This window comes from Melanostigma gelatinosum (assembly GCF_949748355.1).
Source record: "Melanostigma gelatinosum genome assembly, chromosome: 20".
NCBI classification, from domain to species: domain Eukaryota; kingdom Metazoa; phylum Chordata; class Actinopteri; order Perciformes; family Zoarcidae; genus Melanostigma; species Melanostigma gelatinosum.
In genome coordinates this window covers 15,974,537-15,987,720 of record NC_136653.1, presented here as the reverse complement: position 1 = coordinate 15,987,720, position 13,184 = coordinate 15,974,537, and the positions used below count along the sequence as shown (strand labels likewise).

The window sequence follows — 13,184 nt, the reverse complement described above, 5'->3', positions numbered from 1 at the left end:
CGCACCACTATTCAGATTTGTTTTGTGTGTTGTTTTTGAGATCACATCTATTTAGCCTTTGCCCTGTGTTGTCAAATTGTATCTCTCACTTTTATTTTTGTGTTGTAAAACAGCCTGCTGAACTAAATTGCACGAAATGTGCTGACTGGTTTCAATGAAGTCTTAGTGTAGGCTCAAGCAGCATGCAGGCACAGTGTGATGATCTGAAGAGATGACATCCATAAATAAAATAGCAGACTAGCGGAAACTGGTATATTGCGCCAATAAAATAGTTATTAAAGCATGTTTTTGTGACTGTTTATCGGCCCAGTGGCCTAATGGATAAGGCATCAGCCTCCGGAGCTGGGGATTGTGGGTTCAAGTCCCACCTGGGTCGTAATTTAATGTATTTATATACCCTAAAGACACATACTAATAATTAGTGTTGTCACTTTACATGCACAACTGATAAAAAAATACTTGCTTAACAAAACCATGTGAATACTGCATTAACTTACATGTGCAAATGATCACCACAACTTTATCATTTTAACATTTTATTGACAGAAATACAGAAATGACCAAACAGTCATCAATGGTTTGTCAAGTCTGACTGATATAGTCAGAAACATTGTCCAGCCCTGTGCGCTCATTGTCCAGGTACTCTAAAATCACATTACCCCCGTTATACAGGGGAGTTACTTGGTGAGCCAGCAACGAGAGCAGAGTGTCGTCCATCTGGAGAGCCTCACCTGTCTGAGGATGACATAACCGCAGCTTCTACAAATAGAGAGCAGAGAGGCATGCTGTGTTGTACACAAAATAAACAATATGCTATGCTTCTTGTTTCAGGAATATTAAAATGTATGTTTTAAAATGAATTACACATGGAAGAAAACACGGCTTCTAAGTTCAGCAAAATATGAAATTCCTTTGTTCTTTCGTACCTTATTGGCTATAAACTACAACTATAAACTTTAGCTGTCATGCTTACGGCTGTTTGGTAAAAACTGGTTAACCCAGCTTCTTGTAATGCAATGCATGTGTCCTAACAGGATTGAGCTATGTGTAGTTCATGTTATGTGTCGGAGGAAACTCTTTTTGAGCTTTACTGTTGACAATCCTCTTTTTTATCATATATTAAAGAGTGGAGGTTATGGAGAAGACAAGAAAAGAAAATCTAAGAAACAAGGGAAGCAGATAAGACAATTGACTCTACGTTTGCGATGTGTTACCTTAGCTGTCAGTACATTGTTGTTGTTCTTGAGGCTCGCTAAAGAGGCTGCATAATCCACCACTTTCCCCACACTCCATTTGGAACAGAAGAACATGGGTTGGCTGGAGTCTTTGGATTCTTTAGGAAGATAAACCTGAAAATAGGTTCTCTCAGTCTGGAAAGCAAAACAAGTAGTAGTAGGTAGGATAAAGTAATAAACATATTATAAACTACTATTAATGATTGGAATCGAGACAGCTAGCATTGTACCTGTGGCTGCCCCATGTCTCCTGCAGCATGCAGCTTCAGTTTCATTAATGCTACCTTGGCTGCAGTTGCACTGCTCTTTGCTCCTCTGCGTCCTTTACTTTTAGATGTATCCTTGGACTCTGAGTCGCCACAAGACAGAAATACAAACACAATCCAAATGTCAGTAGGTTGAGGAATACAAACAGATATCCATTAGTTTTGACAAAGATGAAAGCATTTTGTTTAATACTGATCCCATGTGGACAAATAAGGAATCACAGAAGAAATGTTGTCAAGATGGCAATGACCAGTGACGGTACGACATCGTAACTAACCAATAATCTTTTGCACCAGCTCTTTGGTGGCGGCCATTCGAGGCTTTTGGACCTCCAGCTTCTCACACTTATGATCATCTTGATGACGATGGCTGTAAGGCAAGAACAAGAGAAATGTGAACCCTTCAGTTTACCGGTTTCATTGATAAAATAGAGATATGCTGTAGTAACCCCTTTCCTTTGACTGCTTCTGTATGAAGTATGTGAGCTAGGATCAACACACATGTTTTATAAAAAAGGTTAAAGAAAAAGAGAAGTAACTGTAAACTTACGCCAAACAGAAATGTTTTTCACACTGCGCACATATTACCGGCAACAGTTCTTTCCCCTTGCAATCTTGAAATGAGCATGGATAACTTGTGCTGCCTCCCACAGTCTGGGAGACCCTTTTCACTGGCTCCTGGAAAAAAACAAAGGAAGTATTAAAAACAACACAGCCAGTATCTAAGGAACTAAGGAACAGAGGAACAAATGTTCCTGTAGTAATCTTATCAAAGGACATTTAGAGAATGTAATCAGAAACACAGTGTACCGCTGAACATGAATGGGCCTCTCTGCTTCTGTGATCAAGGCTGTAAAAAACAAACAATTTTTATTTTACAGATTCAAATGAAACACATCTTTTTGATGAGGATGGTTTACATTTGGTTGTTAAAGATTTGTGACCCAAATCAGTTTATATCAGATTGAAGTTACTAGTAATTATGCAAATCATACTTGTTTTAAGGTAGTATAATATTGTCTTTCTTGAAGTTGAGTTTTTACCCAATAATATTTTATCACTTAGAGTAAGGTATGAATGCTTCCTCTAACTTTGGACATTTCTTGGGATATGTTGAATTCTTACCAGAAAACACCACTGCAGAGCTCACAGACAAATGGCAGGAAATCTAAAGGAAGATAACAAATGTAGTTAATCCCAGAGTTGAATTCAAAAAAGTCACAGTCTGTCTATTAGGTACGAGATATTGGGGAGAGGTCTGAGAGTAGCGATGGTTGATGTACAGTTGCTGTACAGTGATGCTGACTCAGTTGAATCAGGCAGAAACTATCACTAGTAAATACAATAAAGTTACCTGAGAGCCAAACACAATCTCTTCGCAATAAACCGTTTTATATAGAAGCCTTTTATTCTATATAATAACTGAAAACTGGTGTCCGACCATGATTAAAACGGTTTAGTTAGCGGTTAGCTTACTAGCTACCGTAGCGAGCTAACAGTGGCTAACAGCCATACAATAATAAAGCTAGCTAGCTAGCTGACAGGCTAACCAAGCAAAAGAGCCGCTCGCTGTGTTTCATATTAACACATACGGCAGAAGAATATCACACGTCAACATATTTGCTTTTTGGTATTCATATGGAGAGGACACGGACCGTTCTGACTGCAGGAATCGATCTGACAATGCTTCCCAATGTCTATTTCAGCCATTAGATAGCCACTAGTCTGCGGATGTCAACACGAACTCTGACCCCAGCAGTGACACCACGTGACTGCGTTTTCACTGTGGTCATATTAATTCACATTTTTATTTTGACAGTATTTACTTTTCGATTAAATTGGGATGCAGGTTTAGTAATACGAATATTTTTATTTTTTTGTTTTTTTTTTACTACCAGAGTGAAAAAGTGGAGGGCGTCAGGTGTCACTACGTCACTCCGGTAATGGTGAAAGGTGTGGTGAAAGGTGCGTTCACTGGCTGGTTTGAATTGAAAGCACAAAGCCGTCGAGCTGGAAAATCTGCTCGGAACACATCCGCCTGTAAACACATTGTGAAATAGGACGTAGAGAGGTTGGGAGAGCTCGTGCGAACTTCAGTATACCTTCGCAGTTTACAGCTAAAAAAAAATGAGCAAAATCGCGAAATTATTCAAGGGGAGCTCCAGCTCGAGCTCGTCGAGCTCGTCGAAGTCCAAACACCACCGGTCGAAGGGAGGACCTTCACCCCAAGAGGCCATTCATAAACTCCGGGAAACAGAAGAAATGCTGACGAAGAAACAAGACTACCTGGAGAAGAGGATAGAGCAGGAAATCATGATCGCCAGGAAGAATGGCACTAAAAACAAGCGAGGTATGATTTTAAACCTATATCCGTGCACCTGTTTTTCTTTGACACTGCCTTTTATTATGTGCTCCAGCTATTGAGCAGCCTATTGTAAAACGTTAACAATGTTTAAGGGACATATCACTGTAAAACTTTTTACAAGTATTAAAAAAGAGGTTAGGAACAACAAGGTCCCCAAAGCCATGGCTACACATACTTCCCAGTAAGATCATTGGCTGACAGTGATTTGTTTTTGTTCAGCAAGTATAACAGGTTTGTAAGTGATAGATAAACTAAAATGAATTTAATTTTATTAATATACTGTATAAGTGTATCTCCCTGTGCAAGAAACCTACAGTGTTCACTGTGTTTTTCTCAGTTGAATCAGCTCAAAACTAAAATCGACAAAGGGAGGAACCTTGGTATCATTTGTATGTGAACGCCCAGCACGAGGCGTTCTCAATGAACCAGAGCAAAGGTATGAAATTATGACAAAGAATCATACGGTATTTGTTTCATCAGCTGCCCTGCAGGCCCTGAAGAGGAAGAAGCGCTTGGAGCAGCAGCTCACGCAGATCGATGGCACGCTCTCTACCATCGAGTTTCAGAGGGAAGCTTTGGAGAACTCGCACACCAACACCGAGGTCCTGAAGAACATGGGCTTTGCTGCCAAGGCCATGAAGCAGGTCCACGAAAACATGTAAGATGGTCCATTAAAGTCCTGGCATGGTTGTATTTTGGTATTGAGCAACACACATCATTTAAATGAAAGTGGAATTAATCATGTGTAATCTAAACCTTTTTATCTTTCTCTTCTCTTAACACCAGGGACATTGACAAGATAGACAATCTGATGCAGGATATCACAGAGCAACAGGATGTGGCTCGAGAGATCAGCGATGCAATCTCCGGACCTTTTGGCGAGACATACGACGAGGTTAATACCTTATAGTCCCTCTATCAACTCTCCTAATATGCATTGTACTTTCAGTGTGATGCCTGCTAAACTTTTACAAAAATGCACCTGACAACACTCCTGTGTGTGTGTTTGTTTTCTTAGGATGAGCTGCTGGCAGAGCTGGAAGAGCTGGAGCAGGAGGAGCTTGAGGACAGCATGAAGAGTATGGGCGGACTACCCAGCGTGCCCAGCTCCAAACTGCCGTCAGCAAAGCCCAGTCACCGCGCAAGTAAGTGCAACACTATGTTGGACGGCAAATTACTACAGCCGAGACGTTACGCATTTACGCAGCCACGTTCACAATGTAATCACCAAATATGTATTTTTGAATTAAACTGCCACTGTTAAAACTACAAGCATACTACATACATTTTTGCATAGGGATTAAAACTTTATACGTTAAGGTTTTTTTGACTGTTGGTCAGACATAATCAATGATTTTAAGATATTCTTTTGGGCTAAAATAACTTATAATTTATAATTCTATCGCATTCATTGTTAACAGTTTCTTTCTTTTCACAGCAACCAAGAAAAGGGTTGAAGAGGACGACGACATGCGTATGCTGGAATCATGGGCAACTTAAGTACATTAAAGTAGCCTGAATGTACTTCGCCAGCTCTCTCTTGTGTGTAAGCTTTAATATTTTTGAAGATTTTTAAGGAAAATGAAGAACATTACATTATTTAAAAAATAAACTCTCTGTCTATCGGCTTGTCGTGTCACTTTACAGGTTATACTTATCAAGAAATATAACATTTTGAAGTGTAGAAATCAACAAACTGTATTTTCCTGTCTTTACATTGATCATTCTTACTTTGCCTGTACATAATGCACTACTTTCATAGCCCTAATGAAGACGTGGTTATGACTGATGTTTTTAACTCATAGAAGACGATGCCTAATAAGAACTGTATTGGCTGTAAATAAAGTCAGATTTTGCATGAATGCTGTAAATATATTGGTTTCTTGCTTGTATTAATGTTCAATAAAAAAATCAGTACCCTATATATTGGCTCATAGTATTTGTCTTCTTTATTAACAGTGGCTTGGAAATTATATTTGTTTGGATTACAAAAATAAACCTACACATATTGGTTATATATTCTTTGGAATAAATAATAGATAGTTTTATTAATCCTGCAAGGTGAAATGTGTACGCTACAGCAGCATTATGATACAGGTAAGCAATCAAAGTAAGAGTCAAAATAAAAATATTGAGTATAAATATATACAATGAAATAGAATAATGTTAAATCAACTAACTAAACAATAGTACAAAGTTAAAATAACTAACTAAACAGTAGTGCAACGATTTTTGAACCAACAACAAACAGTTATAGTTTTGTGGATGATTTGGCCAGAAAATAATATATCTATATAAGTAATATGGTTTACGTTATTTAAGGTGAGTATTGGACTTTTTAAGACATTTCAGTTCACTTGATATTCATGTTTATTTACATTGTAAAATTACACTTTTATTGTCGTTATCTTACATCCGGAAGGCTTTTATTTTGAAAGATGTAACCTCCTCACGCCGGTTAGCTTAACACTTCTGTAAGCAGGTACAAGGAAGTCTTCCGTACGGCGAACTATAGACGCCCAAAGACCAACAATACCTGAAAAAACCTGAATCAGGGTTAAGACCGAGTATGGAGGAGACTAAACAACTTCAGACGGAAGGTGAGCCGGTGACTTTACGGTCTATAACTGTAAAGTTGGCGTCAGTTGTCAAACTAATGTTGAAGTTTCCGTGGCTATTAAAATTAGCGCCAAGTTAGCAAACTGTTTGCAGGCTAAACATTAGCGTTAAACCGGAATGTGACACGTTTCAACACGTAATAAGTCACGACGAAGAAAGACATATTCCACGTACTTCCGTGTGTTATTACACTGTTATTGTGTTAATACCATATTTTATACATGAAATATTTAAAAAGTAATGTTATTGTTTGTTGTCTTTTTGTAGTATGTTGTATTATGAGTTTTATATGGTAGACAAAAAACACTACAAAACACATACATTGATTAGGTTGAACTAAATTATGGATCAATTAAGGAATTATTTTATAAAATATGACTAAACTATCAGATGATCAATTCATTGTTTAGGTAATCTTAAATCACAATTCATTTATGTAATTAATTGACAACAAAAATAACCTTGTATGTAAACTATTGACAAGACAATAGCAACTTTTATCAATACTGAAATGTATACATTTAATGACCACAGCCACGGATGCTCCTGGACCAGAGGAGGAGGCCAAAAGGGCCGCCGCTGCAGCCAAGGCGGCTAACCGCCTGCCTGAAGTTCGCCTGGTGGTGCTGGGCTGGAGGTGGCCGGGGAAGAGCCTGACCGGAAACACCATCATAGGCCGAGAGGAGTTCCGCTTGGAGCGGGCATCCGAGTTCTGTGTGAAGAGGCAGACGGAGGTGCTGGGGCGGCAGCTGACCGTGGTGGACACTCCGGGCTGGTTCTCAGCCCAGGACACGCCGCCCTCCTACAAGGAGGAGCTTGTGAGGGGGGCGACTCTTTGCCCTCCGGGTCCACACGTCTTCCTGCTCGCCATCCCCGTCGGCATGTTCACAGAGGTGGATCGCGCTCGCATCGAGGAGCACGTGAGCCTCTTTGGCGAGCGCGTGTGGAAGCACACGATCGTGGTCTTCACCTGGGCCGAGGTGTTGAGGACCATTTCCATCGAGAGGTACATTCGCAGGGAGGGCAAGGAGCTGCAGTGGGTGCTGGAGAAGTGCAAGCGAAGGTACTTTGTCATTAATAACTGCATGTTCGGGGAGCATCCCCAGGTGGAGCATTTGCTGGAGAAGGTGGAGAAGATGGTGGCAGAGGAGCGGGGCTACTACGACCCAGAGGAGGTGGAGAAGGAGGAGAAGAAACCTCTGGATGAGAACCAGAATCCAGCTCGAGAGGGACGGGAGCTGGGGGCACGGCCCAAACAGAACTCTGTGCTGAGTTTGTCCAAAACCATGGAGGTGGAGCCGCTTTCCAGTGAGTGACGCTCACACTTCGGCTTCCAAGAAAGTCAAACTGGAGCCTAAAAATGTTATGAGTTTCTTTCTTCTTTTATTTCAAGACAACAGATAAAGATCATTATCCTCTAAAACAGCACTAGAATAATGAAAATGATGTAAGAATGGAGCCCTGTTAATAATGACTGTTTTATTGTAGATTAAAACACGATGGACCCGCTCAACCACAACCACAAGAAGGAAAAGGGTAACTGAAATTTCACTGAATGTACAAACCAGTGACTTATTTATTTTTTTAATCTGTATTTTAGTTGTGTTCTTTATGATTCTCACTGATGACACGAGAGGCCTTTGCCACATGTGTTTTCATGCTTCATGATTTATGTTTCCTTTAGTTTTAAAGATGTTCTTGTTGTAGCATCTTGAGGGTTGTGTGATGGGAGGGATTTAATCGAATCCAAAACAAAGAAGCACAAGCTGTTACACGTCTGGCCGTCATCAATTTTAAACCCAATGTGTAAACTCTTTAAAGTCTTGGCGAATACCAACGGCAGAACTGCACTAATAAACTGTTACTAATATTCTGCCGATGACTGTTGAGGGAATTTGTTTTTCTTTGGCGATTCGATTCCCATTTGTTGGGACCAAACTGTAAATGCTTTTTCTCGTGCTGCGATGTTTGTTACTCTCTCAGTGTGCAGTTATAAAGCACATCAGTTATTGATTTTGTTTCCCTTAAATGGATCTGTCACGTTTATATCACTGTGGCAGAGGGATATATTTCAGGAAAGGATGCGTGGACACAAAGAGCGAACTGTTTTGATAACCGATTAATTGTTTAAATTCTGGTTTTAAATCAGAAAAGGGAAATTCTCGCGGCTTTGTTGATTTTCTGAAAGTAAAAAGTAAATATCTTTGGGTTTCGGTTGGGCTAAATAAGCAATTTAAAGTCATCTTTTCGGGCTTTAGGAGATGGGTATTTTTAAAGATTTTGACAGACTAAACAATGAACTAATAGAGAAAATAAGTGTCAACCTTAAAGGACGCCCAACCACTGCTGCTGTTAACTTACTCTTTAAGGGTACGAGCAGTGTGTTTGAATATAAACATAACTCTGTTTACAAGCAGCAGGCAAGGTTTTTGTTTGTCGAAAAACAATAATCTCGGTGAAACCTGCTGTAGTCTGTTGCTTTCAGTCGGCTACACAAGCACAAAGCAAGACTCTCCAACTCTTTGTTGTGGTGTACTATTATTGGACAGTGGAGTCAGCTGCTCTGGACAGACACTCAAATCCTCTGAGGATGCGTGTAACTGTGTTTTTTTATAGGCCCTTGATAGCTCGACCAGGGTTAAAGGAAACATACAGTAATAACAGTGAAATACTGTAGCTGTGTGATTCACCTCTTGTGTGTCTGGACTGGCCTCGGCTGCACAAAGCATACACAGTAGTGAACACCTTGAACTTATCCCTCTGCTGCAGATCAGTTCACATATACACAGTTACCAACTGCCAGTTTAACTCTGTTGATTTAGTTTTAGTGAACCGACCCTGGTGAAATGAAGGCGCGACGGACGATCGAATAGAAAACCAGCAAGGCCCCGATGGCCAACTGACTCAAAGCCTTTTATTACTGGGAAGCTGTAGATACTGTTCCTTAAAGAAGCTGTCAGCCTTTTGCATGAATGTGTTTTTACTTCGTAGAGAGCAAATCCAATGCTGTATCCTCAGACATGACGTGTGATAAGACTGACGTGTTTGTTGACACTAAGTGCTGAAATATGATACAGGAAAGAGGTCTGCTGTAGACCGAATGTACACTAGTGCCTAAACTCATTCTCTGATTTTAATTTTTTTTAATTATATTTAGCGGTTTGACAAAAACACGTCTTGAAAAAGTACTTTAACACTGCTACAGGTGTGGGGCATACTGTATTTGATAAAATGATAATTAGCATGTTTTCAAAAGCAACATGGAACCACTAAACCACCAGTCAGAACACAGCAGAATTATTTAATAAAACAAATATGTATAAAGGATGGTTGGACACAAAATAAGGTCAGGATATAGCAGACGTGTTCAACAACTGCTATTGGGGCACGCAACCTAATACAAACCACCTCTGTAGCAGTGCTTGTAATGGTGTCGAGTTACTTTCAAAGTCCAGCATGTGAATCGGGTTACTCTTAAGGAATGAATGAAGGTAACGGAGGCGACTGCTTTTGCTGTATCTTCTGTAGACTTATTGTCTTATTATTATTATTATTATTATATGTCTTATTGGCCCACATTATGTGCAGTAGGTTTGCTTCTTAGAAATGCTCTGTGTTCTTGTACTAAGCTCAAATAAATGTATATTTTGATCTAACTCTGGGGCCTGTTCCTTGAAACATTTACAGGTAAATGTGCCTCTTTCATTTCCGAATGATCGGTTTGAGGTGAATTTGAATGCTTCGGCTGTAACTGCAGACCATCAACTTTAAAACTATTGGCTTGAATAGAAGAGTCAGCTATAAAGCTTACTACGGCTCCAACTTCATTATGGATTGATAGTTCAGTTAATGAAATGTGGAGAACAAAATGTAATGTTTATGTCCTGTTTTATGCAACAGTCAGTCCAAAACCAAAAGATATTAAATGTATTATCATATATGACGAATAGAAGCAGTAAATCCTCACATTTATAGAGCTGGAACCAAAGAATATCTGGCATTTCCTCTTGGAAAAACTATTAATCAGCCTTTAAAACAGTTACGGTAGCAGCTAACTGATCACTTGTCACTGTCTCAGCTCTAAAGATTAAAAACTATTATAATAAGTAGCCTGCATATAAAGAGACACAGATAGTATTGTTGTGTAAAGAGACAGGAAATAAGCTGCTATCACAAAGTAGTAGATATGTTTCTGTGATGTAATACTTTAGAAGAAAAGGATTCATCTTGTTTTAGTTCCTTTATGGACAGCAGTTGTGTTCTGTGGTTTGACCACCAGATGGCAGTAAAACACCAGGTCACAGAGACGAGGGGACACGTTTACAACAGCAGCAGTTATGACCTCGTCTACAATATATTCATAAACTGGATTTGGGGAAAGCAACAGCTGGGTGTCGCAACGATTAACAACCACTTATTGTTTGGAGGCAAAATGTGCAGCGCTTGTCCTTATGTAGCGCGCTTCATTACTCCCTGACTCTGTCCTGGAGTTATTGCTCCAGTGCGGAACATTATAGAAGTTTAATTCTCTTGTTGTCCTTTGTGCTCCTGCACGGTCTGTTACAGGGGTGGTCGAACTATTTTCATTTTGGGCCGTAAACTGAACAATATAAGCAAAGGAGTCACTGGATTTCCTCCAAATGAATCAGCTAGATCTTATTTTAATTTCTTGGCATGCATTTATTAAATGAATTATGGCGGCAGAACAATGGATGTCAAGTTCTCCGCTGCTGCTTCGAATGCATATGTACACAAATACTGATTAATGGAACCGTGGAAGTGGTTGTGTATTAAATTAGCTCCTTCTCTCCTATAGCGCTGTAGAAATATAACCGAATGTACACTTAAATGAAAAATAAGACATTATACATGCACAGCAACTGGTGCAGGCTACAATAGCACTATGGAGAGGGTGTGTTTGTTTTAAACAACATTGTTTATTATTTCAAATGTAATCAAAACAACAGTTACAGAAATTACAGACAGCGAGCTATGATGCTGTGTGATTTTGAGCCTCATTGTGTGTCATGATAAGATAAAACAAGGTCACAGTTCTTGTTTCTTTATATTTAGCTCTGACGATCGGGCCTGTGAGCCAACCCCATAAGTCAGTAACATATCTCAACAACATCACTATGCTGCTATTCGTCATCTAAAATAACATCGTTAGGAAAGTGGGAATTAAAGTGATTAGTCAAGTCCAGTGAAGCAAGTGAAGACATTTGCTGTTTCCATCATCAAAGTGTTGAACACAAATTAATCCGACCGTAGGCCACTTCCTCTGACACTGAATATAAAAACACTTGCAGTTTCAGGTGGCAGTGAACACAAGCAGATGCGATAAACACAGTTTAATCAAATTCCTCACACGTTTGCTCATGTGGTTTTTTTTTTTTAAAGATTAAATAAAAGAAACCACCCTCCAAACTCTACAGCTACAGCTTAAACAAGTGGAGCAATCCAAACACAATTTTTTGATTTTTGACAATCATATTTAGGTGTGTAGTTCCAGGTGGCAGTGAACACAAGCAGATGTGCCAAGCACACTCGCAAGGAGCATTTCTACGCAGGGGTCAATGTTACCAACATTAGAGAAAGTATCTGTATGCATGAAAAAGCCCGTTAAATGTTATGCTTTTTAAACACCGATGCTGAAAGGAGTTACGAGGAGTCATAAAAGAGGGTTTGAACTCTCACCGAGACCACATTAGATCTCAGAGAGGGTCATGAAGAAAGGTCTATGTGAGGGTTTTAAACAGCCAGTGAGTCCTTGATTTGGTATTTGTGCATTAATCTTGTGTGCATCTTTGGGTGGGTCAGTGTGTTTGGAGGATGAAATGTATTTGTCAGCAGTTGGCTAAACCCCGCCCCCTTAATAACAGGTGCTACTCCAGTTAAACTTTCCCTTCTCAAACCTATGTTTACAATGATAATGTGGCAGATTTACATAGACTGTATATAAGAAGCAGATTTACCATCAAATTGATTTATTATTTTATTAAAACAATACGTTGCTAAGCAATGGACCGTTCCAGACTCTCGATTATATCGTTAGCTGTAATTAGGCTAGTTAATTAGCTGTAATTAAGCTAACTAATTAAGCTAACGTTTAAGAATTTTGTAAAAGCGGTCTTTAAAATGCACATGACGGATACATACGTGATGTAGCTCAACAATAAAAGACTCCAGGTTAACACTGCCTTAGGCACACAATTGTGTTAGCATACAAGCCATAACGCTACAAGTTAACGTCACAAGTTAACCAGCGATCTTTGAAAAACCCAGAAGTTGGTTTACAAACACTTACCGCCGCCCTGACAGTGTTTTCAGAATCATCAAACGATCTTCTAGCCATGTGGATGAGACAATTTTTCGTCCACTGCAAGATAAAAGCTTATGTTTAACCAGTTTCCCAAATTGCAACTTTGTTTTTAATCCAGGTAATGTTAGTCGGCAGGCTAAGCTAGCGGTTAACATCTTTGTGTTGAATCGGGAAAACAGGTGCAATTGTCTTACAAATCTTGAATATTCAGGAATATGTTTTTATCCATATATTTCATATATATTTAGAAGATTCTTTGGGGGTTCAGGAAATACATTCAAGTGTTTGTAAACTATCTCTTCAAATATCTTCGGCTAATTATTTTGTATGGAAACCGATGGTTAGCTATAGCTAGCTAGCTATCTCGAGTAATTTGT

At 39.4% G+C, this 13,184-nt stretch overlaps 3 protein-coding genes across 5 annotated transcripts; 2 read left to right on the top strand and 1 right to left on the bottom strand.

Annotated features, from left to right (window-relative positions):
- Nucleotides 1-531: 531 nt before the first annotated feature.
- zfand1 (zinc finger, AN1-type domain 1) lies at nt 532-3,249 on the bottom strand. 2 transcript variants are annotated; one of them, XM_079291603.1, is made up of 8 exons: nt 3,157-3,249; nt 2,627-2,669; nt 2,312-2,351; nt 2,052-2,179; nt 1,780-1,871; nt 1,466-1,584; nt 1,215-1,370; nt 532-759 (listed from the first exon to the last, which is right to left on the bottom strand). In XM_079291603.1, exons 1-8 carry the CDS (start codon nt 3,209-3,211, stop codon nt 583-585), a joined length of 810 nt encoding a protein of 269 aa, XP_079147729.1. In that variant the 5' UTR covers nt 3,212-3,249; the 3' UTR covers nt 532-582. The 2 variants fall into 2 exon arrangements, with proteins under 2 accessions (XP_079147729.1, XP_079147730.1); XM_079291604.1 differs by having other exon boundaries at nt 539-785.
- Nucleotides 3,250-3,557: 308 nt separating this feature from the next.
- chmp4c (charged multivesicular body protein 4C) lies at nt 3,558-5,695 on the top strand. Its single transcript, XM_079291867.1, has 5 exons — nt 3,558-3,851; nt 4,347-4,524; nt 4,653-4,761; nt 4,885-5,011; nt 5,305-5,695. The coding sequence occupies exons 1-5, from the start codon at nt 3,629-3,631 to the stop codon at nt 5,364-5,366; spliced, it is 699 nt and encodes a 232-aa protein (XP_079147993.1). The 5' UTR covers nt 3,558-3,628; the 3' UTR covers nt 5,367-5,695.
- Nucleotides 5,696-6,343: 648 nt separating this feature from the next.
- Nucleotides 6,344-10,112, top strand: gimap4 (GTPase IMAP family member 4). Of its 2 annotated transcripts, XM_079292604.1 has the most exons (3): nt 6,344-6,466; nt 7,020-7,793; nt 7,974-10,112. In XM_079292604.1, the coding sequence occupies exons 1-3, from the start codon at nt 6,436-6,438 to the stop codon at nt 7,976-7,978; spliced, it is 810 nt and encodes a 269-aa protein (XP_079148730.1). In that variant the 5' UTR covers nt 6,344-6,435; the 3' UTR covers nt 7,979-10,112. The 2 variants fall into 2 exon arrangements, with proteins under 2 accessions (XP_079148730.1, XP_079148729.1); XM_079292603.1 differs by having other exon boundaries at nt 7,020-10,112.
- Nucleotides 10,113-13,184: the final 3,072 nt, after the last annotated feature.

Coding starts and splice junctions, on each gene's coding strand:
- zfand1 (XM_079291603.1), bottom strand. CDS start 3,211: ATGGCTGAAATAGACATTGGGAAGCATTGTCAGATCGATTCCTGCAGT. Junction 2,352..2,626: donor CTCTGCAGTGGTGTTTTCTG/GTAAGAATTCAA, acceptor TGTTTTTTACAG/CCTTGATCACAGAAGCAGAG. Junction 1,872..2,051: donor GAAAAACATTTCTGTTTGGC/GTAAGTTTACAG, acceptor CTTGCCTTACAG/CCATCGTCATCAAGATGATC.
- chmp4c (XM_079291867.1), top strand. CDS start 3,629: ATGAGCAAAATCGCGAAATTATTCAAGGGGAGCTCCAGCTCGAGCTCG. Junction 4,525..4,652: donor AAGCAGGTCCACGAAAACAT/GTAAGATGGTCC, acceptor TCTTAACACCAG/GGACATTGACAAGATAGACA. Junction 4,762..4,884: donor TTGGCGAGACATACGACGAG/GTTAATACCTTA, acceptor TTGTTTTCTTAG/GATGAGCTGCTGGCAGAGCT.
- gimap4 (XM_079292603.1), top strand. CDS start 6,436: ATGGAGGAGACTAAACAACTTCAGACGGAAG. Junction 6,467..7,019: donor TAAACAACTTCAGACGGAAG/GTGAGCCGGTGA, acceptor TAATGACCACAG/CCACGGATGCTCCTGGACCA.